Source organism: Sturnus vulgaris, chromosome 29 (assembly GCF_052056855.1).
Source record: "Sturnus vulgaris isolate bStuVul1 chromosome 29, bStuVul1.hap1, whole genome shotgun sequence".
In the NCBI taxonomy this organism is placed as follows: Eukaryota; Metazoa; Chordata; class Aves; order Passeriformes; family Sturnidae; genus Sturnus; species Sturnus vulgaris.
In genome coordinates this window covers 5,907,808-5,933,329 of record NC_142271.1, presented here as the reverse complement: position 1 = coordinate 5,933,329, position 25,522 = coordinate 5,907,808, and the positions used below count along the sequence as shown (strand labels likewise).

The 25,522-nt window shown below is 51.1% G+C and overlaps 1 protein-coding gene across 2 annotated transcripts; it reads right to left on the bottom strand.

The window, feature by feature from the left end:
* Window positions 1-45: 45 nt before the first annotated feature.
* CAMK1G (calcium/calmodulin dependent protein kinase IG) lies at window positions 46-13,639 on the bottom strand. Of its 2 annotated transcripts, none has more exons than XM_088180214.1 (13): window positions 13,056-13,639; window positions 9,268-9,571; window positions 7,610-7,738; window positions 7,278-7,352; window positions 6,462-6,600; window positions 6,244-6,367; window positions 5,670-5,745; window positions 5,072-5,184; window positions 3,678-3,756; window positions 2,855-2,942; window positions 1,886-2,532; window positions 1,366-1,482; window positions 46-576 (listed from the first exon to the last, which is right to left on the bottom strand). In XM_088180214.1, the coding sequence occupies exons 2-12, from the start codon at window positions 9,357-9,359 to the stop codon at window positions 1,389-1,391; spliced, it is 1,656 nt and encodes a 551-aa protein (XP_088036340.1). In that variant the 5' UTR covers window positions 9,360-9,571; window positions 13,056-13,639; the 3' UTR covers window positions 46-576; window positions 1,366-1,388. The 2 variants fall into 2 exon arrangements, with proteins under 2 accessions (XP_088036340.1, XP_088036339.1); XM_088180213.1 differs by having other exon boundaries at window positions 9,268-9,385; window positions 13,056-13,636.
* Between the last annotated feature and the right edge of the window lie 11,883 nt (window positions 13,640-25,522).

The following is a 25,522-nucleotide window of genomic DNA, read 5'->3' as shown; positions in this document are numbered from 1 at the left end:
ACAGACCATTTCCACATCGGATTTCTATGAATAACCAAGAGGCACTTTACAAAACAAATCTCAGCTTTATTAAGCAAGTGTTCATTGTGCAATTACAGCCTTGGAAGGGGAGCTCAGACCTTGCTGTGTTACTGTCAGACACAGGGAGGTTTCTAGCAGGTTCTCTCCTGGTGCAGCTGAACTCCAGAGTGCCAAAGCCTGGGGTGAGGGCTGTAAAAACAACTGAGCTGCCACGGGAGTAAAGCTGTGCCTGGCTTTGGTTTGTGGGGTGGATGTTGTGCAGTGCATTTGTGCATTGACAGCTACACAGGTACAGCAAACAGAAGCTGGGAGCACTGGTGATGCCCTATGGTAATGTACACTGGTGTGGGGCAGGAGCCTCAGACCTTCCCGAGCCTCCTCCCAGCTGGAATGATCCAGAAATGATCCAGAGACACCCCGAGCTCGCTGCAGGGATGGCTCCTGGCCCTGCTGTGCCCCTGGGCACTGCTCTCAGGGCTGCTGCTGGGGCAGAGCCTCCTGTCCTGCGCTGGCTGGCTCTGAAGTGCAGAAAAGAGGAAAAGAGCCCTTCTGGTTCTGCAAGAGAGAGAATTCCGGGTGAGGACTGGGCTTTGTTCCACTGCCCTGCTGCCTGCAGATCGTGCTGCTAATGAGCTGCTGTGGGGCTGGGGACAGCTCAGATCCCTCTGGGGGCTCTTCCAAAGCTCTGATTGTTGGAATGAGCTCTTTGGAGTCTGCAGTGGCTCTCACTCGCGTTTGTCTCTGCTGTTAATCCTCTGCGTGTCTCAGTCCTGTTCAAACAGCCTCATCAGCAGAGGCTGGCACAGGACATGAGAGGAGGGAGCTCACTTGATGTGCTTTGGAGGAGAGCTCTGCCAGCAGGAGCTCACCTTGGGGACATTCCTTCGAGCAGATCTAACAGCAAAGCTCCTCCCTGCTCACACACAAAGTGGTGCAAATGATAACAGGATCAAACTCGCATTATTTTCCTCTGCTTTACAAAAGGAGCATCTGGGCTCTGCTCACATTCAAGCCTGCCTGGGCCAGATCTGGAACAGAGATGTGCTGAGCCCTGGAGCTGCAGTTCTGTCACCCTTTGCTCATGGCCACAGCTGGGCCCTGGCTGAACATCATTGAACTCATTGGAGAGTTGGGTATGACAAAGCCATGCTTGGCTTCCTCTCTCACGTTCCTGGGCAACCTCGTGGAGCTGGAGAGGTGGTTTGGGGAAAGGGTTTTTCTCCTGCAGAAAACCTGGGTTCATTCATTTCATGTACTGTCACTGTGCTATTTGTGCCTTTCCCTTTTGCCTGCCCTAATTGGATTAATTAAGAGCAGTCGATGATCGGATTGCAGGGCACTCACCTCTGACCACATGGCTGCCTCCATCACATGATCAAACAAACTCCAGTTTGCCCAGTGCCACAGTGGGATGAGTGTTTGCTGGTTTTCATTGGAACAAGAACCTCTGACTTGAAGTGACTGGTTGGGAATGGGTGAGAGGGAAGAGAAAGAAGAGAAACAGTAATTATTTAGGATTGTTCTGTAGGGGAACTGTGGTGTCAATGCACATCAGCTGTGAGAGCAGGGCAGGGCTGGGTGCAGCCCCTGCAGCCAAGGCAGGGTCTGGGCACTCAGCTCCAGCAGTGAGTCACTGGTCACTGTTCTGGAAAACCTGGGGAGCTGTGCCCCAGCCCGGGCACCCTGCTCACCCTGTGCTGGGACACCCAGGAGAGCCTGGGCTGGGCACAGCTTCCAGCCAAACAAAGCCCTGGCTCTTCCCTCCCCTTCCCCTGCACCTGTGCCAGTGCCAGGTATCCCCTTCCAGGGATGGCCATTCCCACACAATTCACTGGAAGTTAATGGGAATGACCTGGACACTTACTGGGATTTTGAAGACTTTTTGAGCAGCACTGTCTCGGAGCAGGAGGACGCCTTTGTCTTCTCATGGCCCACGCAGGAGGGGCTGCAGCCACAGGAGCTCCTGCCCGGGGGGCTGTGGGTGTCTGGCAGGGCCAGGCTGTTGTCCTTGGGCAGGGGTCCCTCCTCTGGGGGGCTGTGGGTGTCTGGTGGGGCCAGGCTGTTGTCCCCGGGCAGGGGTCCCTCCTCTGGGGGGCTGTGGGTGTCTGGTGGGGTCAGGCTGCTGTCCCCGGGCAGGGGTCCCTCCTCTGGGGGGCTGTGGGTGTCTGGCAGGGTCAGGCTGTTGTCCCCTGGCAGGGGTCCCTCCTCTGGGGGGCTGTGGGTGTCTGGTGGGGTCAAGCTGCTGTCCCCGGGCAGGGGTCCCTCCTCCGAGGGGCTTGGCAGCTTTTCCTCCTCTGCTCCCATGTCCCGAGTGGCTCTGGGTGGGTTTGGGTGCCCCTGTGCCGTGTCCTTGTCATCTCCTGGCGCTGCTGGCAGGGGGGTCCCCGTGGGGCTGCTGGCCCTGGGGGGCTCTGAGCTCTCGGGGACAGGGACAGAGCCCTGGGCTGCCCCATGGCCACTCATGTGCAGCTTCTTCATGTGGTGCACGACGGCCGCGGCGTTGAAGGCTTGCTGGGGAAGGAGACAAAGCCATTGGTGAGGTGCTGATGGCAGGACACTGTCCCCTGTCCCACCCCCAGGTGACACCAGCACAGCTCTGCCAGCACTGCCTGGTTGGGATGGGCACATTGGAAACAGCACTTTGCAGCAGGAATATCGCTCCAAACACCCCCTGAACATCGACTGCAGGCAATTCCAGCTTTGGAGGATCCAGCTTTGGAGCATCCCAGTTTTTGGGTGCTTCCCCAGCAGCTGAAGCCCTGCTCAGTGCTGGCTGACACCAGCTGGTATTTGTTGGTGAAATGGCTGTGGGCTCCCGGCAGCAGCCACTTACCCTCCATTTGCTCTTTGCAAAGTTTTTCTGGATCTGAGCACTGACAGATGGGTAGATGTCACGGTGAAGGGCTGTATTTCCATTAATCCTGCAGATGGAAGAGAAGAAAATGGGCTCGTAGGCAGATGGCATTTGTAAGGCATTCCACATTCTGGAAGCACTGAACTGCTTTGTACGTTCAATCAGCAATAATTAAACCCAAAGGAAAAACAGCAACAAAATGTAACACAAACACACACTTCAAAGCCTGGGAAAGCTCAGGGTGGGATTTCTCCTCTGCCTCTGTTTGTGGAGGCAAATATGCACAAATTGCATCTTTAATTATTCATGGTTTGCTTTCTTTGCACACAAGAAGGAGGCAGCCCTGGAGCGCGGGGGAGGCGGTGACGTTAGTGATGGGGTGGGGGACACTTCTGTTCTGGGGACACTCCTGATCCTGGGGACAGTCCTGATCCTCGGGACAATCCTGATCCTGGGGACAATCCTGACCCTGGGACACGCCTGTTCCTCGGGACAATCCAGATCCTGGGGACAGTCCTGTTCTGGGGACACTCCTGATCCTGGGGACACTCCTGATCCTCGGGACAATCCTGATCCTCGGGACAATCCTGATCCTGGGGACAGTCCTGTTCTGGGGACACTCCTGATCCTCGGGATGCTCCTGATCCTCGGGACAATCCTGTCCTGGGGACAATCCTGATCTTGGGGACACTCCTGATCCTGGGGACAATCCTGATCCTGGGACACTGCTGTCCCCTGCTCCCAGGAGCACACAGAACAGAATCTGGGGCTGCAGAATCCCCGTGGCCACCCCGACCCTCACCACGGGTGCCTCAGAGCCTCCTCACACGTGAACCTCGCGCTTGGGTTCTTCTCCAGTAAATGCCGGATGAAGTCCTTGGCTGTTTGGGAAAGGGGGGAAAGCAGAGACAAGGTTAGCTCCTCCTTCTTCCCAGAGCTGATCCTCACAGAACAGGGGAAATGCTGCCGGATGAACACAGAGGTGAGCCCTGAGGAGGAGGGGTTTGTGTCACTGCACCAGGGGAGGTTCAGGTTGGATATTGGCAGAAATTCCTTCACTGAAAGAGTGGTCAGGAATTGGAGTCCCCATCCCTGAAGTGCTCAGAGATGAGTGGATGGTATTTGGTATTTGGTGATGAGGTTTGGTGGGATTCAGTCGAAGGCTGGACTTGATCTTGGAGATCTTTTCCAATGTCAGTAATTCTGTGATTACTCCAGTAAAGGAAAACTCTCATTGTGACAGGCTCCAGGTGGAAAAATATCAACTCTGGATGTAGCAAACTTCACTCTTAGCCTGTGTGAATTGGAGTTGAATTATTCACCTAAAAACCATGAAGTGCAAACTGAGCAGATTTAGAAGTTGCCCTGAAGAGCTGTTACATCTCTCCCCTTTTTTCCCCTTGTTTTTCTTGCAGGAAGGATCGTGATGTTTGTTATTAAACCCCAGCACACCCCCCGCTAGGTCTGTTTGTTTGTATAAAAGATTGATGTTGAAATAAGCGTGAGGATGCTGCCTGCAGTGAGCTGTGCACAGGGAGCTCCACCAGCAGCTTGGGCTGGTGAAGGACAGAGGGAAAAAATGGGGAGAAAACCCCAGAGTTTCCCTTTTTACAGATTCACAGAGTGGTTTGGGTTGGAAGGAGCCTTAAAGCTGATCCAGGGCCATCCCTGGCATGGCAGGGACACCTCCCACTGTCCCAGGTAGCCCCAAGCCCTGTCCAGCCTGGCCTTGGACACTTCCAAGGGAAATCTGAGCCCACTCAGAGCTCAGTGATCATTTGTGAAAATCAAGATTACATTAACCACGGCCTCAGCTGAGGATGCTGCTCAGCTGGGCTCCAAGCAGCCCCTCCCTGCCAGGGCAGCTCTGCTTTGGCATCATCCCCCAGCACTGAGGAGATGGAGCCCCTGATCATCCCCACCGTTCCCAGCGTGTGAGGGAGTGACTCAGGTCAGAGCTCCAGCCCTCCCCGTCCCTGCTGGGGCAGCACAGGGGTTTGGCTGCTTTGGGGATTTGGGATTGGCACAGAGAGTTCAGGGGTTTGGGGATTTGGGATCAGCACAGACGGTTCCAGGGGCTCTGCTGGTTTGGGGATTTGGGATCAGCACAGGGTGTTCAGGGGCTCTGCTGGTTTGGGGATTTGGGATCAGAGCCTGTGGGAGGGGATGTGGAGCTCCCCAGCCCCGGAGCTTTACCTGACTCGGAGATATCATCCCAGAACGGAGACTCGAACTCGTAGTAGCCTTCCTTAATCTTTTCAAAGAGTTTGGATTCAGTCTCTTCATAGAAGGGGGGGTACCCACAGAGCCTGGAGCAGAGCAGAGAGCCAGGGGCCCTTCAGTGCCACCACGAAGTGGCACAGGCTCCTCTGCAGCCCACGGAGGGCACACGAGTGAGGAGTGACAGCAGTGACCGAGGAGCTGCTCTGCCCACCCTGCTGTCCCTCCAAAGAGTTAAAAACTTCACTGCAGCAGCGAGAGGACAAAGCCACAGCTGGTACCGAGCTGAGCAGTGTGGGAGGAAACGAAACAAAAAGTACCCGGGAAGATGGGATGGTATTTGTAGGGAACTGGTAAAAAACAAAGCAAAGGATGAGGCACGGAACAGAGCAAACGCGATTCCTCTCATCCCCGCTCCTGCACTGCATCCCCACATCCCTTTAATTGCTGTGTTTGGGAGGAATTCAGTGCTCTGCAGGAAAAGGGGAGGTCTGGCATCGCCCCCGCGCCGCAGAGCCCGGGGGACGTGGGGAGTTCGGGGAGAATGGAGGGATTTGCTGCTGCCCGTACTCACAGGATGTAGGTGATGACCCCGATGGACCAGCAGTCCACGGCTTTGCTGTAGGGCTTCTGGGCCAGCACTTCGGGGGCTGCAGGACACCGAAACCAAAGGGGAATTCTGAGCAATTATGAGTTATCCAGCACGGGGAAAAGCAGGAGTTTCAGCCAGGAGCAGCCCCGTCTCCCAGCTGAATTGCTCTGCGGTTTTTGTGTCTTTTTTATGCCACTGTATAGAAAGAACCACAGACAATCTCTGCCTGCGTGCTGAGGTTTAACCACGGAGCTGCATCCAGCCAATGCAGTCTGGTGGGAATGAAACAAAATCCCACTGCATTAAAATAATTTTAATATTTTTTTCAGTAAATATATTGCCTTCAAAATTACCCTTTTCTTTGCATTTTAAAAATACTGAAATTTTTCAGTCCCTACACTCGTTTATAGGGTCTGTGCAGTGCATCTGTGAGTCTGACGTTGTTATCAACATATTGATGTATTTCTTTCCCTTCTCCCAGGCAATGCCCTGCATGTGCACAACCCTTTTTTCCAGGAAATGCACCAGCCAAGCCCACTGCTGCCCCTTGGCTCACCCACATATCCTGGAGTCCCACAGGCTGTTGACATGATCCCGTTCTGCTCCATTTTCGACAAGCCGAAATCCGTGATCATGATTTTGGAGTTCTCCTCGGGGGTGAGGTACAGGAGGTTCTCGGGCTGGCAACACAACGGGGGGGTGCTCAGAGGGTGAAATTTGGGGTAGGAAATGGCAAAGAGGAGCAGGAGGCGGTGGGGCCAGGGCAGGGCTCACCTTCAGGTCGCGATGCACGATCCCGTTCTCGTGCAGGTATTTCACGGCTGTCAGCACCTGGTGGATCACCAGGCTCGCGTCCTTCTCGGTGTAAACGCCCCGCTCCAGGATCCTGTCAAACAGCTCTCCCCCAGACACCCTGTGGAGAGGGCAGCTCAGAAAGAACAGGACTGGGAAAAACGTGAACAATGCTCTTTTTTTTTTTTTTTTTTTTTTTTTTTTTTTTTTTTTTTCGTTTAGGTGAGCTGCGTTCTGCTCCTTTCACAGCAGTTTTTGGGAGGCTGAGGCTGGTGGGTGCTCCCGGGTGCGATCCCGGTGAGGATTGCTGGTAAACCTGGCTGATTTGGGAGAGGTTCTGAGGCAAATCCTGGGAGGGCTGAGCTGCAGGTACCCAGCCCTGCCTCAGGCTCCACCCCACAGGTAGTTTTGTTCCTTACAAGGGTTTTGTTCTCTCCTGAATTTGCAGTCAAGCAGCAGCCGGGTGCTCAGAGCTCTTCCCCTGCTGCTGACACGTGCCCATTCCATTTCTAGAAACCCTGCATGGCACAGCTTTAATTAGAAATACTTCTGTCTCTGCCCCGCTAAACTGTGAGCAGTTAATTTGCATAAATCGATCCCAACCATGGTTCAGAAAGTCTCTGTTAGCCCGGGATGGGCCCAGGAGCCCCCGGGAATGACAGGGCTGGTTCCAGCCTCGGCACTGAGGGTGTGTGAAGGGACCCTGGAGGGGCTCTGGGCTCTGCTGGGATCCCACACATCCCCCTGCTCCTGCCCTGTCCTTCTGTGTGGCCCCGAGATGGCTCTGCTGGTACTCACAGCTGCATCACCAGGTAGAAGTGGGTTGTGCTCTCATAAATATCCTCTAAAGTCACGATGTTTTCGTGCTTTATTCTGCAAAGGGAAATGTGGGTCAGAAACAAATCCTGGCAAGGACAGAAGGGGCTTCTGGGGTGGAAAACTCAGCAGTGATCCTGCTTTAATCTGCAGGGAAAGTTCACTGGGGTGCTCTCTGCTCCACCCCTGCCTGCAGAGGATCACTGATGCCCATCCAGTTCGCTTTGGAGCACCAGGCACCACCAGTGGGGGACCAAAGCCTTTATTTAAAGTACCCAGCACATCAGGAATGTTCCTTGGACTCTCACACTCACTTTTTCAGCACTGCTATCTCATTCTCCAAGCTGCTGTCCCTGTTGAGAGGAGACTTCTTGATGCATTTCAGAGCAAAGAGCTTGCCAGTGCTTTTCTGCTTCACCAGGAAAACTTCTGAGAAGGCTCCTCTGCAGAGAGGGGGGGAAGCTGCATTTCAGAGGGTGCTGCTTTGGGGATGGGGAGGCACTGACAGAGAGGGGAAATAGCACAGGGAAACTCTGTGGTGGGGACTTCAGGTGGATGCTGATTCTAAAGCTGGAACTGTACTGGAGCAGCCCCAAAATTAGGATGTTCAGGGCAAGGTTATGCAATGTAAATAAAACCCCACTTTTTGTTTTCTGTAGAGAAAATGTTAATCCTGCACAGTCCACCAGGGAGCTGCAGTTTGGGTTGGTGTCACCCAACATTCTGCAGGTCTAAAATGCAAAACAGCAGCAGAACCTCAGTTAATCTTTCAGTTCAGCCTCTGGGTGTTCTCCTGTCAGCAGAGGCTGCTGCTCCCCTCGGTGACAAAGTGACAGTGAGCCCTGAGAGCAGGAGCAGGTATTTATAACCTGCCTAAAACCCCAATCCTGTTACAGCTCTGTCCTGGGGAGCTGGCCATGAGGCTGGGGCAGTGACAGTGACACTGGGCCAGGCCAGTCCTCACTAATCCTCATCAATCCAGCAGCTCCTTAATTGGGGTCATGAATCGGGGCTGGCTCTGAGCCTGCAAAGCCTGCAGGGAGCAGAGGGCAGGGCAGGGCTGGGGACCCTGGGGGAAGGTGATCACAACTTTGAGGTGGTTTAAAGTCCCAAATCTTCATTTCAATTCTTCAGAGAGATGAAGCGATGCATGTGGGGGAAAAAAAAATAAATCCCAATTTCTAATGGTAAATTTTCCTATTAAAGCAATAGTAGGAAATGAACAACCTACAAATCAGCTGCTGGGGCATCTGTTCTACATCTCTGTCCCAAACAGTTTATAATAATTATGCCCCTTATTAAAAATGATGAATCAACAAGTGAGCTAGGAGAGAATAAAGCTTTTTCTAACCTCATTCCTTTAGTGAAAGCTGCTGGATAATTCAATTAATCTCTGAGGCTGACAAGGCACAGAATTGGGAGTAGCTGCTTCTTCGGGAGCTTTGTCATGGGCTCGGAAGTCACAGAAAATTTGTCCATGACAGAACTTGCTGGTGGAGGTAATTCAATTCCTCCCCCAGCACCTTGGAAATGTTTTGTTGTCTCATCCCCATGAATAGGCAAATTAAGCTGTTAACGCACAGGGAAGGATTGTACAACTCCAACATCCTTGTTTTTGTTTCATTCCCCAACTGAGTCAGGGCTCCTGAGCTAAATATACGACTTGTTATTGCAATTCCTCTGACCTTGCAGCAGCAGGGACAGGCAGGAGAGGGGCAAAAACCTCCTGGTGCAAGGATCCCTCGGGGTCAGAGGGGCTGGAGGGGAGGGCAGGGGGATCTGGGGGTCTTTGGGGAGGGTGAATCGTGCCAGGAATGGCAGCAGGACCATCCTGGGCACCCCCTCACCCGTTCCTGTCTGCCCCAGGGGAGGGCAGGGGGTCCCTGGGACATTGGCCAGGGCCAGGAGGGTCTGGGGAGCCGGGACTGGGGCTGCTGCTGCCCAGGGCCAGCGCTCTGGGGACGGTACTCACGATCCCAGGGCCTCCATGAAGATGAAGGTTTTGCGGATGTTGCTGGTCTGCTTCTTCCAGGAGCCGCTGCCATCCTCCTCCTTGCGCCCCATCTCCTCCAGAGTGGAACCAGGGGACGCTGTGAGGAGCAGGGGGAGAGGTCACTGACGGGCTGTGTGCCTGCAGGAAGCCCAGGACTCCCCGGCTCCATCAGAATTAGAGCTGCCCAAGGTCTGGGAGGTGGAAAATGATCCACAAACCTCTTAGCACCCGTAAGGAGATCAGCTCTAAGGGCTGGAGGGGCACTGGAAGGTGAGAGAGGAACCTGGAGATGAGGGAAAAGGAGATCTAAAAGTGACCCTGGGCAGCAGGGGCACGGAGAGCATCCCTGGACATGGGGAGCATCCCTGGACATGGGGAACATCCCTGGATATGGGGAACATCCCTGGACATGGGGAATATCCCTGGGACTGGGGAACATCCCTGGACATGGGGAACATCCCTGGACATGGGGAACATCCCTGGGACTGGGGAACATCCCTGGGACTGGGGAACATCCCTGGACATGGGGAGCATCCCTGGGACTGGGGAACATCCCTGGACATGGGGAACATCCCCTTCCCAGAGCAGGAAGGGAGCCCAAGGCTGTGGGACACAGCTGAGACTTCAGAAGACAAAGCAAAAGCTTTCGTGGATGTTTTTTTATCCCTCTGGAAAAGGCAGAAGTATTAAAGCAGAGAAAAAGCTGAAAGGTCTTTTTTCATGAGAGACAGCTTAGATATTGGATTCCTCCTGAACCTACTTTATCTCCTTAATTAGCACGTTTGCAGGGTTTTCAGCTCCTTGACACAATTTTTAAAGGTTAATTTAACATTATTGAAACCAAAATCGACTCGATTGTAAACAGTTAAAGGCTTCAGTCCATAAAATCACCAAAGGCCTCCTGAACTTGACCTTTATTTACCTCCTGGTTTCTGATGCCTGTGTAATTCACAGAAATACAGAAATTCCTTCTAGAACCCAGCTTTATCCTGCTGTTTGAAAGCAGGGAAGGTGAAAAGTCCTTCACAAAAATGCTGATCAATCAGCAGAAACCTTTCTGCCAATTATTTTAAATCCCTAAACAATGTTTTCTTTGCAGTCACCTGCCCATCCCAAATCTACAGATCTGGAATATCACAGAAAGGGAATTTACTGGCAGAGACATTCAGCTGGGGATGGCAGGTGAGTTTTATCCACTCCAAATAAAGATCAGCGGGCTGGTGCTGAGTGACAGGAAAATTGAGAGGAACTCTCCATTCCCCTCCCAGGCTGCTGTCAACCAGAGAATATGAGATGAAAAAAAGAGGAAAAAAAACCCAAGTAGGTCAGCCTGGCCCTGGGGACAAGTGGCATTTTGGGCTCCTGTGCTGGAGCACGTCCTGGTTGGGACCAGCTCCGTGGGACAGAGGGAACAGGGCACAGAGACCCTCCTGCACTGGCTGTCCCCACCCCTGGGGACACTGGGTGATGGACACTCAGTTCTGAGAATTTGGCCCATTCAACCCAAGGGTTAAATTTTCCCAGTCCTGGCTCATTTCAGTTCCATTCCCAGAGAATTTTGATGTTTAACTCCTTGTGAATTCAACAAGTTCCTTATTTTGAAGCGGGTTTTGCTCCCAAGGGAAGGTAGTATCATGTTTTCCTCGTTCTGTGAATCATCTGCCCCTCTCAGAGCTGCTCCTGCTGTCACTCTGTGTGGCAGTTGGTGCTGGGGACAGGCTGTGTGAGCAGCCCTCCCTCCCTACACGTGGATTTGATTTCCTGCTTTCTCAGTTCTTCTGTGCCATCATCAGCAAGTCATTTCCTGCCTGCCCTCGCCTCTCTGCGAGGAAGGGGAGTCAATGCTGCTATTCTGAGAGCAAAACAATGCAATGTTTGAGCTCCTGAGATGTGAAGCTGCATATGGCAGGGGGGTGGAATGATCTCTAAGGTCCCTTCCAACCCCAGTCCTGTGACTCTGTGTGTGCTCAGGTGATGGACCTGCCCCACTTTGCTCCTCCTGGATCACTTCCTTGCCGTGCTTTTGTCTCTTTTGGGGAAGAGTTTGCCCAGGGGTTGGTGCAGGGCACGGCAGCCTCTGGGTCCAGCCACGATTGTGGGATCAGGAGAACGTGAATTCCCGGGGTCTCTGGGAGCTCATCGTTGTCTCTCACTCTGCTTACCTCACCTGTTGCACTTCACAGCAGTTGGTCACAATGCAGCCTTTGATGTATTTGTTGTTTGTCTTTTATTATTCCTTCAAGCTCTGGTGCAACAATCCCAAAACCCCAGAATGGTTTGGGTGGGAAGGGACCTCAAAATCCACCCAGTGCCACCCCTGTCCTGGGCAGGGACACCTCCCACTGTCCCAGGGTGCTCCAGCCTGGCCTTGGGCACCACCAGGGATCCTGGGCTGCTCTGGGCACCCTGTGCCCTTCATGCCCTCACCTTTCCCACTGCTGGTGCCCAAACCTGGCTTTCTGGATGGGCTCCCTGAGCTGGAGAGGCCCCACAGGAGAGAGAACACGGCAGGGCTGGGCAAACACCTGGTGCTGGGGCTGGCAGCTTTTCCTGCCCTGCCTGTGCCCATCTCACCCTGCCCTCCTTGCCCTGGCAGCTCCACCCTGGCCCCATCCAGGTGTGCCTGGGGACACACCCAGCCCAGCAGGGGGATGCACACCAGGGCACCCATGGGCACTGGGAAATCCCATTATTTTAGCCCCTGATCCCAACAAGGGGTTGTGGTGCCCTTTAGCCCGTTCACCTCTTGGCAGAGCAAGCACACCTTGTGCTGTGGTTGTGTAATGAGATTGAAAAGCTCATTAATTAATGCAGGTGAGAAGCTCTGGAGCCGAGGATGAAGTGCACAACACGGCTTTAAGCTGTGGAGCTTCCCCTTTCCCCACCACAACAAACACAGCAACACTGGGGGCTTCAGCTGAGTTTCTATCAGAGCTAGGAGATAATAAACAAGTCTGATATCAATGTCTGACCTCTGGGCTCTCCCACAGCCCGAGCCAACAAACTGCTCTGCTCTGTCTGATCAGAGTGCAGGGGATGTTATTATGACCTTGCTTAAATCTTTCCTGAGGAAATTTGTTCTGCTTCCACATCCCACAGCAACAAATCCATCAGCAGGCAGACCCTGCTCCTGAATGGATGCTCTGCATTAGCAGAATGATTGTAAGTCATGATTAATGGTCTCGTGACAAACTTCCATGGGCAGGGGGAGCAGACATGCAGCTTTCAGGGGTTTGCCTTTGGAATTAAAAGTTTATAGGAAAAAAAAGAGAATGCAAATTCAAAGAGCTTTGATCTAAAAAAAAAAACCAAAACCAAAAAACCACAGCGAAGCAAGCAAATCTGCATGTGAATGAATGAATGAATGAAGTGCCAGGGCAGCCTCCGTGGTCAGGGACAAAAGAACAAGAAATTGAAACCACGAGCTCGCCATTAAAAACAAACCCAGCTCAAAGCTCCTGTATCCCTCCCACCACACCATCCATGCCAAGGCAACTTGGGGAGCACTTGCAAAATCTCCATTTTCATTACAAACATCCCAGATTCCCTACAATACTTTGGCTGTAAAATATCAGAGGCAGCTTTCTATGAAACTGCTGAATGCAACACGAGTGCTGGAAGATACTACGGAGGAGAAGTCCTCTGGTATTTCCCTGTCACAAGATAAAACCCATTTTAACGCCGAGCAGGTGAGCAGGGCTCCCACCTGCTTCACTGCAAGAGCAGGAACAGCAAATGGCTCGTAAGGAAAGAATATTTTTGCTTACCCAAGTCAGCACAGACAAAGCAACTCCTGTTGGCTGGCGGCGCTCAGCTCCGAGTCTGCGGGGATTAGAGCTCGGTGAGGAGGAGGAGGAGGAGGAGATGGAGCCGAGATGGTAACCAGGGAGTCGGCAGGGGCAGGGGGATAACGCAGCAGGGCTGGCAGTCCCAGATGCCCCAGGCTCAGGATGGAGCTGGGCGTGCAGCAGCCGCCCCTCGCCCCTGCTCCGTCTGCTGCTGACCCATCCCCGGAGGGATGCAAAGAGAATTTGCCTTCCTCGAACGAACCCCCGAGGGCTCGGGGCTTGGAAAGCCGCCCCTTGGGATGGCTGTGAGGTGCTGGCAGCTCTGTGGGGCTGCTCTGGGATGGGCTGTGCCAGCAGGAGCTCAGCCCTGGGCAGGGGATGCTCCTCATCCAGAGCCTGCAAACAGCACAAAGCCGTGCAGAGCAATCAGCGAGCGGGGTTCATCTCCATGCCCCCGGCTCGGGGCTCTTTCAGCCCCTACAATGGCTCGATTTCGACTTCCCAAACCTCCCTGTGAGTGCCTGCTCAAGCACAGCGCACATGAATAGAGGAAATATTAATAATTCTTTGAATCTTTTCTATAGTGTGGGAGTTTTAGAGCTGGCAATAACAACTTTACTGACTGCATTCTCAGTTGATTTACACTGCCATCTAGAATAATGCATGGAAAAAGTCCATATCATTGGGAAGTTTAGTTTTATGTCAGGAATAAATCAGCTCTGAGGCAATACTTGAAAATCCCATTCTTTTTCTCGATATCTTTTCCTCAGTAGCTTGGCTCCAAGGCAGAGGCTCTCTGGGGTTGGTCCTGTCCCTGCTGGTCAGGCTCCATCTCTGGGAACTCCACTGGGATTTTGGTCAGGATTCCTGGGTGTGGTTTGAACGTGCAGGTCTCCTTTAGTGCAGGCTTTAGGTGGAATTTGAATGGATTTTACAAAAAAAAAAAAAAATAAAAATCACTGTAAGGACTCAGCTGGGGAGTGAGAGGGAACCATTCCCAGTGCTGGGGGAGACACCAGAGTCAGAGTGATGTGAGGGACTTTATTAGGGGGTTTATTAGAGGGGCTAATGAGGGGGTTTTGGGGGGTTTATTTGGTTTATTAAAGGGTTTATTGGGAGGTTTATTAGGTTTATTAAGGGGTTTATTAGGGGGGTTCGGGGGGATTTATTAGGAGATTTATTAGAGAGTTTATTTGGTTTATTAGAGGGGTTTATTTGGGTTTATGAGGGGGTTTTTGGAGGGTTTATCGCGGGGTTCATCAGGAGGTTCACAGCCATGCTGGGATGGTCTGGAGGAGCTCCGGGCACAGGGGAGGAGCACAAAGGGAGCTGTGCCCGTGCTGCAGCCCCTGGGTGCCCACGCCTTGCCTTGCCCTGGCAGAACTGGCTGTAAATGTGCCAGGAATGCACAGCGAGAGCCCCACTGCAGCAGGGGAGCAAACATTGCTGAGAGAAGGGAAGGAGAGCAGAGCTCTTCACTGCAGCGTTCCCACATGGCCGAGCTCAGAGCCTGGCCTTCAGAAAGAGAGAAAAACACCAACAACCTGCAGGAGTGAGGGGGGAGAGCTCCCCGAGGGCTCTGCTCAGCAGGAATCGATGGAGATGGTGGCTCCTGACCTTGCCTGATGGAAATCTGGGACAGCAGCAACGCAGCTCAGGGACTCGTGCAGAGCTCTCCGTGGGCTCGAGCTAAAATAGCAATTATTAACCAAAGGCAGCAGAGCCAGAGCACTGCTGGCTGTGCTGCTGGGAATCACAGCCAGGGGGTGGGAGGGAAGCAGCAGAATGTTCAGCACAGCAGCCCCTGTGCATGGGGGGACAGTGCTGGTGTCCCCATCCCTGGGGACCAACACCTGCAACACGCAAAGAGTGAGGAAAGGAAATATATATATATATATATATATATATCCCCTGAGTGTCATAAAAGAGATGGAGAGGGACTTTTTACAGGGGCAGCTGGTGAGAGGACAAGGAGGAGTGGTTTTAAACTAAATAAGAGAAGATTCCGAGTGGATGTTGGGAGGGAATTCCTCCCTGGGAGGGTGTGTGGCTGCCCCTGGATCCCTGGCAGTGCCCAAGGCCAGGTGGGCACTGGGGCTGGGAGCAGCCTGGGACAGGGGAAATTGGAAATAGATAATCTTTAATATCCCTTCCCACCCAAACCCTCTGTGAGAAGGGAACAGGGCCCTTCAGGCAGGACCTGTGTGCCCAGGGGGGTTTTCTGGCAGAGGATTTTGAGTCAGGACACCCTGAATGCAGAGAGCCAGGGCTGGCAGTGCCTGGCTCTTCCTGGAGCTGGGAGCCTTGGGTCTGGCTGCAGCCCCTGGCAGCCCCAGGTGGCCCTTGGGGACGTGGGCACTGGTGGCTGTGGCACTGCTGGCGTTGGGCTCGATGTCCCCGAGGCTCCTTCCCGAGCTGAAGCGTTCTGTGGCTGTGTGCCAGGGTCGGGGACAGCCCTGCCCAGCTGGAGCAGCCCAGGAGCTCCGGTGCCAGCAGGGAGCACTGCAGCACAGCCAATGCAGCCACCTGGCCTCGGCAGCAAAAGGGAACCAGCGGGGAAAAGCCCTCGGAAGGAAAAGTTTTGTACGAACACTTTGGTGCAGTTGGGGTTTTGAACAGCTGGCCAGGGGAAGTCATCGTAGCAGAACTCCGGGCAATGATGTGCGATTCCAGAATGCATTCTTCTCAGTCTGGGAGTGTGATTTGCTTTTCTTGTTGCCCTCAAACAGGGATTCTGTAAAGCAGGGAGGCTCCTCCATTCATGGCATGACTGGGGATGAGTTGAGGTGGGTGTGGATGCTGATTCTTTGAGTTTCAATTGGAAAGTGCTGCTCTTTTTTCCAGGCTTTATTTTTAAAAATTCAGTGGATAAACTGGTGAATGAGTTACCCATGGAACTCAGCCCCAGGTTTTGCACATTCTCCTTAACCTGGGAATTCTGGTCCAGGAAACTACATGGCAACTATTCATTAAAAAATGGCAAAGAATCATGTAATTAGCTCCTGATGAGCATTACTGTTAATTACCCTATTCAGTGGCACATTTACAGCACAGCTTCATTATCTGTCCCTAAATAATTCCATCTCTTGTATCTCCATCATTTCCATAGAAAACTGCTTTTCTGGGACACATCCCAACACCCTGTACAAACCACCCCCCCAAAATTTACCCAGCAGTCAGACTTTGGGGGTTTGGGGCTGAATTTCCCCAGCCTGAGTGATGTTTGCTGGGAGAGTCCCCACGAGGAGAGGCTGGCTGGGCACCCTTGGCCATCCTGTGTGGAATTCCAGCCTCCCATTCCCAATGCACAGAGCCCTTCCCGTGCTGTGCTGACAGCTCATACCCAGAGCTGACGAAGAGGAAGCCAATTAGGGACCTAAAAGGGCCTTTCATTAGCCTTTTGAAAAATTCAGTGCTAATTATGCAGGTTTGAATAGATGTTTACTCAAGGGGTTAATTATGCAGCCGTGAAGAGCAAAACTTCATTTAGTGCATCCGGGGAGGCTCCGGGAGCCGTGGCTGCTGCAGGCTCTGGGAAGTTCGTGCCCTGCAGTCCCTGCTCATCCTGGGACAGGCACCCAGGGAGTGCCCATCCCTGCCTGGGAGGGTGGGAGAGCTGCTCTGGGTGCAGCCTGGGGCTGTGCTGGGCTTTATTTCGTGTCCTGCCCTCTGGGTACAGCCTGTGCTGGGTTTTATTCCATGTCCTGCCCTCTGGGTGCAGCCTGTGCTGGTTTTTATTCCATGTCCTGCAGCTCTAGGTTGCTCTGGGTACAGCCTGTGCTAGGTTTTATTCCATGTCCTGCCCTCTGGGTACAGCCTGGGGCTGTGCTGGGTTTTATTTCATGTCCTGCCCTCTGGGTACAGCCTGTGCTGGGTTTTATTTCATGTCCTGCCCTCTGGGTGCAGCCTGGGGCTGTGCTAGGTTTTATTTCATGTCCTGCCCTCTGGGCTGCTCTGGGTGCAGCTCCCAGAGCTTTGGGATTCCCTGGAAACTTCCCCTGGGACCAGGAGCACAGCTGGAATGGACCCCCAGGGAACCTCCAGAACCTCTGACTGGGCCCTGGCACCTCCCTGCCCTGGCCCCACTGGGGAGAAGCTTCAACACCTCAGTTGTTCCAAAGAAGGCAACAGGAGCCGTGGAATTCAGAATTTCCAGAGCCATTCCTTTCACACCTTGTGATTGCTGTTAGAACCCAGACCTATTAAGGCATTCCCAGCCAAAGAAATCTTTCAGGATGGTGAGATCTGCCTGGAAGACTTTTCCAGGAGCAATTTTTCTTTGTCAGCTTATTATTGTGAGCAGTAAATAATCAAGGAGATAACTGTACTGTAGAATTTGGTTTGGGGAAGAATCCAATTACATTTCTCTGGGCTTGTCTCATACAGGATTATGCGTGTTTCAGTTCAGGTTTTTTCCTCCCGGGCCACACAGCAGCTTTAAATCACTTTTTTTTTTTCTATTTTATCTGTGATTACAGGCTTAAGAACATGAGGAAAAAAAAAACAAAAAACCCTCCTGTAAGTGATACACCAACACTATCTTGATCTCTGCTGCTTCTCAGCAGGTTCTGAAGAATTTGGGACGAGGACAGGGGGGAGCCCTGGTGGCTGGGGAGGAGCAGCACAGAGCAGCACACCAGGGCTGGTTCTGCACGAGCAGAAGTGTTTGTTTTGCTTTCTGAGTGATGACAAGCGAGGAAACAAGAGCTGAATTTCACATCTGCTCCAAAGACTCCTCTTACTCTCTGCAAGTAGCCAAAACATATCAGGAGCTGGGAAGACAACACGTCGGAGGGATTTGTGCTTTTTTTTCATCAGCTTGCGGGGAAGTGGAAGAGAGATGACAAAACATTTCAGGAGCAGCCTCAGAGTCCATCTCAGAGTGTGGGAGGGCTGAGAAAAGCAGGATTTTCCTGACACTGGGGACTGCACCCCGGCAGCCCTGCCTGGAGCTCTGGATGTCACCCCCAAGCCTGTCCCCAGCCCTGGTGGCCACCAGCACTGGGAACGTGCCCTGGACTGGGATGGGATGGGATGGGAGGGGGGGTGTGGAGAAGAGCAGATTGCAGGGAGAGCCCAGGGAACCTCCCAGAGCTGGGGGGGCTGCAGGGACCCCAGAGAGGGACCCCAGAGAGGGACCCCAGAGAGGGACCCTGGAGGGACCCTGGAGGGACAGGACAAGGGAACGGCTTCACACTGAGCACAGGGAATGTGAAAGTTTAGGTTTCTTTATTTCAATATACCGATTTTCTGCTGTGAGATAGAATTAGGAGTTAAAGCAAGGTAGGTTTAAAACTTACTAGGGTATGAAAGAAAAGCTTTATTAACAACACAAAGAAAGAAAAAACCCCAAATTCTGAATAAGATCTGGGGGACACTGGGAGGGGTCCCTGCACCCCTCAGCAGCTCAGGGTGGGCACAGGCTCTGTGCTGCTCTCTCTGCCCAAACCCCTCACAGGCGCTGATGCTGCTCTGCCTCTCCCTGGGAGAATTGGATTTCTCCAGAGCTGCAGCCAGAGTGGCCATTACAGCCCAAAATATTGCATTACAGCTGTAATATACATTACAAAAATATACATTATATATTATATAATAATATAATATAATATAATATAATATAATATAATATAATATAATATAATATAATATAATATAATATAATATAATATAATATAATATAATATAATATAATATAATATAATATAATATAATATATTACAATACAATACAATACAATGCAATAATAATATAATAATGCAATACACATTACAAAAATATACATATTATATATGATATAATAATATAATACAATATAATACAATACAATGCAATACAATGCAATAATAATATAATAATGCAATATACACTACAAAAATATAAATATAATATATAATATAATAATAATAATATTGTAGTATACATTACAAAAATATACATTATATATATAATACTATACTGTACTGTAATAATGTAATATAATAATAATAATAAAAAAATAATGCACTATACATTGCAAAAAGATACATTACAGCTGCACAATATTGACTCTCTGAGCAGAGGGTTTGCCACAGGATGGTTTTTGGTGCGGGGAGGATGAGGGAGGTCCCTGGGATGCTGTGGGGACACAGCAGAGCCTGGGCTGGCTCCGTGCTCACCCCCAGCCCCCCTGCAGCACGTCCTGCCCCTCAAATCCTGTTTAGCAGCAGAAGTTCATTGGAACATTCCTAATCTCAGTGTTTGTTTGCTTCTCTCCCCACGCTGTACAAACCCACACTCGCTCTTCCCCTCAGGAAAAACGAATTAAACGAGAAGGAAGAGAAAACCATTCCATTTTCCCGAGGCCACAGAATTTCTCAGATATCCATTTCAAGGTGTTTATTGCAGCCTTTCATCCCCTTCCCCGACTGTCGAGGCTGAATTCCTTGCCTGGCAACAGATGGGCCACCAATTTATTTTTAGCAATTTGTTTGCTTTGATTGAACCCCGAACCACCCCCCTGTTTTTAATGCTGGGATCACCTCGGGGGCTGGCAGGGTGGGCTGAGCTCTGCGGGGGAAATTCAGGAGAGGAGCTCCAGGTGGTGGGGACCCATCCCAGCTCCACGAATAAACCCTGTTGGACTTCTCCACCCGGGCTGTGTGAGAGCCAGCCCTGCCGGGAGCTCCGAGTTATTAATTGGATTTTACAGGAGGAGCATCCTTAGTTTGGCTTCTCCACGAATCCCACACAAGTCATGGAAATGCCTCGAGTGGCCCCCAAACAGGCACATCGCCCCTGTGCACACAACTCGTTCAGTTCTTTGCTAAAATTACTTCTTGAGGCACAGAGAGCTGCTTTAAACCCCTCCTTTTGTGTCTCCCCACAAATGGCTTTTAATAATTAAGTGCAATGGAGGAACCCTGATTGGGTTCCTCGCTCAGATGGTTAATTAGGTATTTCTAAATAAGTTACAAAATGTGTTCCTTTGGACTCAATTCCTTTTGCTCTATCCAAACTGAAATGCACAGCTCTCCAGAGAGTTCTTGTTTGAGAATTGACTGGAGATAATTATTTCAGATAATTAAGATCACTGAGCAAAGTAATTTAATTTTCTTCCCTGCCTCTCCCTCCCTCCAAGAAATGTAAATGTCTGTGGAATGTCAGATCGATAGAAGAACCTTTCCAAAGGTTAACTTGGCCAAGTGTTCTGTTAATCTGGGAGAGACCAGCATGGAGTGAAATCCAACAGAGAAGTTTGGAAAAGTACTGAAATTTCCAACTGAATTATTCTCCCCACCGAGATTTTTTCTCCCCTGAGTTTGTTTTTGTTTTTTTGTTTTTTTGTTTTTTTTAATTCTTTGTGTGTTTTAGCTTCGTTTTTTTTAATTTTTTATTTTTTTATTTTTTAATTCTTCATCTTGGCCAAGGGCAGAGTAGGGATAAAGAGCTGAATGTCTGTGGCCAAAAAATTTTACTGAAATCTGCTCTGGGCACACCCAGCAGGTGAAGGAGATGCAGATGAGGAGGGAAAAGTGAATTTTGTGCAAACAGGGAGCTCCCTGCAGCAAAGCCTGTGCTGGGACAGCAGCACAGAAATGGGAGCTGGGCTGGGGGAGGGCTGGATGAGCTGTGTGAGAAAATCGAGGCTTTTCCTTCCTTTTCCTCTCTTGTTTTCTTGGTTTTTCACTCTGTCTGAGCGCCTGGCTGCTGCACGGATGGAAGGGGAGCGTGGGGAGCTCCCAGTGCCACCAGGAGTTCGTGCAGGGACTTGGGGATGTTGATTCCAAACCCATTTTGACATTTTTGCTGTTCCCTTTCCCCGTAGCCGCGGTTCTCGAGCTGCAGGAGGAGAAAGTGCTCAGCCTCTGATGGCAGACGAGCAAAAACCAGCCAAGTCCTAAGGAGCTTTTGGGATTTCAGTTTCCTTCAGTCCCGTGTGCTGTGCCCGGTGCTCAGAGGGGAGGAACCTCTGACTGCCGCAAACCTGGCTCAGAAGGGGCTCTAAATGCTGGATACTAAATACTAAATATATTAGATACTAAATACTGAATGCTGGATACTAAATACTGAATATGAGATACTAAATGTGAGATACTAAATATTAAATACTAGATACTAGATACTAAATGCTAGATACTAAATACTAAATATTAGATACTAAATACTAAATACTAGATATTAAATGCTAGATACTAAGTACTAAATGCTAAATACTTAATACTAAATCCTAGATACTAAATGCTAAATGCTCAATTCTAGACACTGGATACTAGATACTAAATGCCAGATATTAAATTCTATGTACTAGATGCTAAATGCTAAATACTAGGTATTAAATACTAAGTATTACACCATGGGGTCTGTGTCCATGTGAGATCCTCCCACTGCCCCCAGGAGGGCAGAATTCCTGCTCCTGGGTTTCCCTGGCCCTGCCGTGGCTGCCCAGGCTCTCCTGGCTGTCCCTGCTGTCCCCAGGCACGTTTGGGACACACAGGTCGGGGCTGTGTGGGGAGGGCAGGGCTGGGCAGAGCATCCCAAACTCTGCAGAGCGTTTGGGAGCAGTGCCTGCTCCCCACAGCACCAGCCTGGGAATCTCCCAAAGCTAAACCTGGGATTTTTCCAGCCCAAATCCCCTTGCTAATGGCTGCACGCTTTTATTAAAGCTTCCTGTGGTGTGTTCATTATCATTTCTGTTTTACAAGGGCCACTCACCAAAAGCACAAACACTTCAGTGCCCTGTCAGTGTCGGCTTTGAAGCTGCTGGGGAGGTGAGTTCCAAAGATCTGCTGTCTTAATTAGAACAAGAGGTTACAGAGATGTTAATACCTGATCTTGCAGCGCTGACAGAAAGGATTAAAGGGTTTGGAATCAGATGTTTGTAAAGCAGAGGGTTCTGGGTGCCGTGGGGTTTTTTCCTGAGCTCACATTCGGAGATTGTGGCTGAAGGAGCTCCTTGGTGCTGGGCTGTGCTGGGGACAGGGATGGGAGCAGCCAGGATGGACAAAATTCCCAGTTCAGAGCAGTCCTGCAGCCAGGAGGGACAGAATTCCCAGCTCAGAGCAGTCCTGAGGTTCTGCCTGGCTCTTTCAGGGGATCTGTGTGTGACAAGTCACGCTCAACCTGTCTCAAGGTGGCAAAAATCTTGCAGCAATTAATTAACTTATTGTATTTGATGATGTTTGCTGTGCCTCCTTGGCACCCAGAGGATCTGAGCTCTTTGATCCGGAGGGTGTGATTTATTGGGCAATTACACATCCCCACACCATCACTCATGCTGGGAAGAGGTGCTGTGATCTCATCAGTCTGGGGAAACGTGACATGGAAGGACTTTTATCAAATGGAGGGGGGGCTGATGGATGGAGGAGTCAGGCAAGTATTGATTCCAGCCAATATATTATTTTCTACATTAATATCGTGCAGACAGTGGCAGACAGAGACCCTGCACTGGTGCTGGTGCTCCCTCCATGATGAGAAATTACCCTCCTGTGCAGCTTCAGTGCAGTGAGGGATGGTGTTCTGGGACACTCAGTGAGTTCTGAGGTCTGTGTTTGTTCTTTAACTCTGAAAAGGAAGAGGCAAAAGGCACACACACCATTGTTCTTGTGCCATCAGGCAGAAAGAAGGCGAGGGGAATCCTGCGGGAATGTGGAGCTCCCTGGGGCTGCTGCTGTGTCTGGGGTGGCTCAGGGTGGCTCAGGAGGTTCCTGGCAGGGCTGTGGGATGGCAGAGCAAGCACAGCCAGGCCAGCCTGTGGCTTTTGTCCCTCAGGATCTCCAATTCCAGGAGCTGCCATGAGCTCCTCCAGGGGCTTTAAGAGGAGCAGTGGCTGGGGCAGACACTGCACATAAACATCACTGCAGGTCTTGGTGGCTGTGAAAGCTGAGATCAGGAGAAGATTGTTAGTCTTGGCCTGGTTTAATCCTGGTTTAGTCTTGGTTTGGTTAATCCTCTCCTGACTCAGATCCAGAACAGGACGTGGGTTTTCCTTGTGTCACTGTTTCCTTTAATTCAAGGTCATGCCTGTGAGTTGAGCTCTGCTCTGCTGTGTGTGACTGATGTGCTCCCCCTGCTATCAGTTCTACCCTGTAATCCTGCATTTATTAACGGAGCTCCAGAGTTCTGCCCATATTCATCAGCACCAGATGGTGATAAGGAGGATTTGTGGTTTAAAAATCACCATCCTCCTTTTCTTCCTTAGCCTCCACCAACAACAGGAAGGGAGGGGATTAATCTTAGACTGAAAGTCTTTGGTTCTGGGCTGGCTCAGAAGTCCTTAGGAGATAACCAGGAATGAGACCGAGCTGAGAGCCCTTGGCTTGTGCTGACTGATGAAAAGGTGAAGGATCTGCAGAATTCTGGGGTTGGGTGGGCTCAGGCAGCTTTGTCCAAGGTCCTGTTGTCCAAACAGGAGAGATTTTCACTGAGTTTGTGTGTCAGAGGGATGGGGGTGAGTTGGAGCTGTTTGAATAAAACACAAAGGAGGTTTGCCCGGAGCCCTCGCTCTGTTTGTCCATCCAGGGCACTGCGGGAGGGTCCCGTGTCCTGTCCCGTGTCCTGTCCCGTGTCCTGTCCCCTGTCCTGTCCCCTGTCCTGGCCGGGCCCTGTGCTCAGCCCAGGGTCGCTGTATTCTCCCCAGTCCCCACTGGAGGTCACTGGAACATTGTTTACCATTGTCCCCTAGAACAAAGGAGCTGCGAGGAGAAACGTTTGGAGAAATTAATGTTCGAAATTTTCGGAGATTTTTATCAGCTTCTTCACGTATCAAAATAAATCTCTAAATTGCTCATAATCCCCGTGTGTAATGGGTATTTTATAAACACTTCTTATGCCCCGAGGAGACATCAACAGAGGCTTTATTTTACAAAAGTATGACTCAACTGCCAGGAATTTTGAGCAAAGCTCCTCTAATGGGTTCTCTGTGCCCCAGCTCTCTTTGTCATACCCTGATGGATGTGTCAGAAGTTCTAAAACACACCTAAAGCCATTCCCTTGATACCAGCAGCAGACCTAAAAAAAACCTAAAAGTTGCCATCGCCAGTCCCAGCATCGCGTTTGTGTTATTAAAAATGCTGGAGGGAGGATGAGCAGCTCGAGTTTTGCAAAGGTAATTTTATAAAAATTAGTTCAGATCATGGAAGTAAAAAAAAAATATTTATTTTGTTTCCTCTGTCCTGGTGCAGGCAGCTGTCCCTGCCCACTCAGATTTTTTTTTTTTTTTTTTCCCAGATTTTTGGGAAGCCTGCTCAGATCCCTCCGGTCTCAGAACTGCCCAGGCATGAGCAGCCCTCAGCACTTGGAGCAGGAGCAGCTGATGAACGAACAGCAGCTAATTATCAGTAATAAGAAAAGTTTGGCAACTCGTCACAGACTCATCAGTGCAAACCAAAGCTGCTTCTCAACCCGTCTATCAAAGCACACTTGCTGTTAATGATAGACTGAATAATAATTAGTATTAACTAAAAGGATCCCTTTCCATTTCCCAGATATTTAAAGCCAAGCAACAGACTCCTGGCTTTGGGCGAGCTCCAGCTTCAATATAGCTCTGGGATTTACATTTCAGTCTTTAGATGTAAAGAGAATTTGTGCGATGTATCCGCTTATGGCAAAGCCGGTGCCGTTTGCTGGGAGAGCTTTCCTGGTGCTCAGGCAGAGCCCGGATCGTGGGAGGAGTGGGGATTTCCATGGCACACGTGGGGAATGTGGAGCTCCAGCAGACACCCACGGCAAGGGGGGATTCGGGGTGCAGCCTCTGCACTCACATCCCGGCAGGGAATCGGGAATCACCATTGCCTGGGATCGTCACTCCTGGGTAAAGGTGATCCGGTCCATGGGCAGGGACACCTTCCACTGCCCCAGGGTGCTCCAAGCCCTGCCCGAGCTGCGGGAGGAGCCTCTAGCAGAGCAGAAATGCTGAAATTGCTCTGCTGGGCTGCCTGGAGGGTCTGTGCGAGCTGAGATTCTCTTGGGACAGCCCAGGGCTGCTCTGAGCCCTGCAGGAGCTGCCTGGGGGCAATGCCAGGGCTCCTCAGCCACGACCCTGTGCCAGGCACATTCAGCAAAGGAACCTGGGTGGTGTTTGCTGTTTGTGGGGCTCTCCTGGACCTGGGAACGGCTTCATCCCCACTGATGTGAGCACAGGAGATTTAATTAATGCATCCGAGTGATGAGGGGCCCTGGGGATGAGAAAGTTCCTGGCCGGGGAAATGCAGGATTTGTGCTGGGCTGGGCTTTGTGCCTTCCCCCAGGGCAGGAGATGCAGTTTGTGGGAGTTCAGATGATGGGGCTGCACTCCTTGGAAGCTTTTGGCAGATGTGGGGGACAAGGAAAATGGTTTGGTGTGAGCTGCCAAGAGTGGTTATCCCAAAATGTGCCCCAAACCATCCCTTCATTTGTCCAGGAGGTTTGAAACAACCCCGTGGGATGTGCAGGTGTCTGAGCCTGGAGAGGAGCCTGGCCCGGCTCTGCAG

Coding starts and splice junctions, on each gene's coding strand:
- CAMK1G (XM_088180214.1), bottom strand. CDS start 9,359: ATGGGGCGCAAGGAGGAGGATGGCAGCGGCTCCTGGAAGAAGCAGACC. Junction 7,739..9,267: donor TTCATGGAGGCCCTGGGATC/GTGAGTACCGTC, acceptor CCCTCTCTGCAG/AGGAGCCTTCTCAGAAGTTT. Junction 5,746..6,243: donor TGGGACTCCAGGATATGTGG/GTGAGCCAAGGG, acceptor GGTGTCCTGCAG/CCCCCGAAGTGCTGGCCCAG.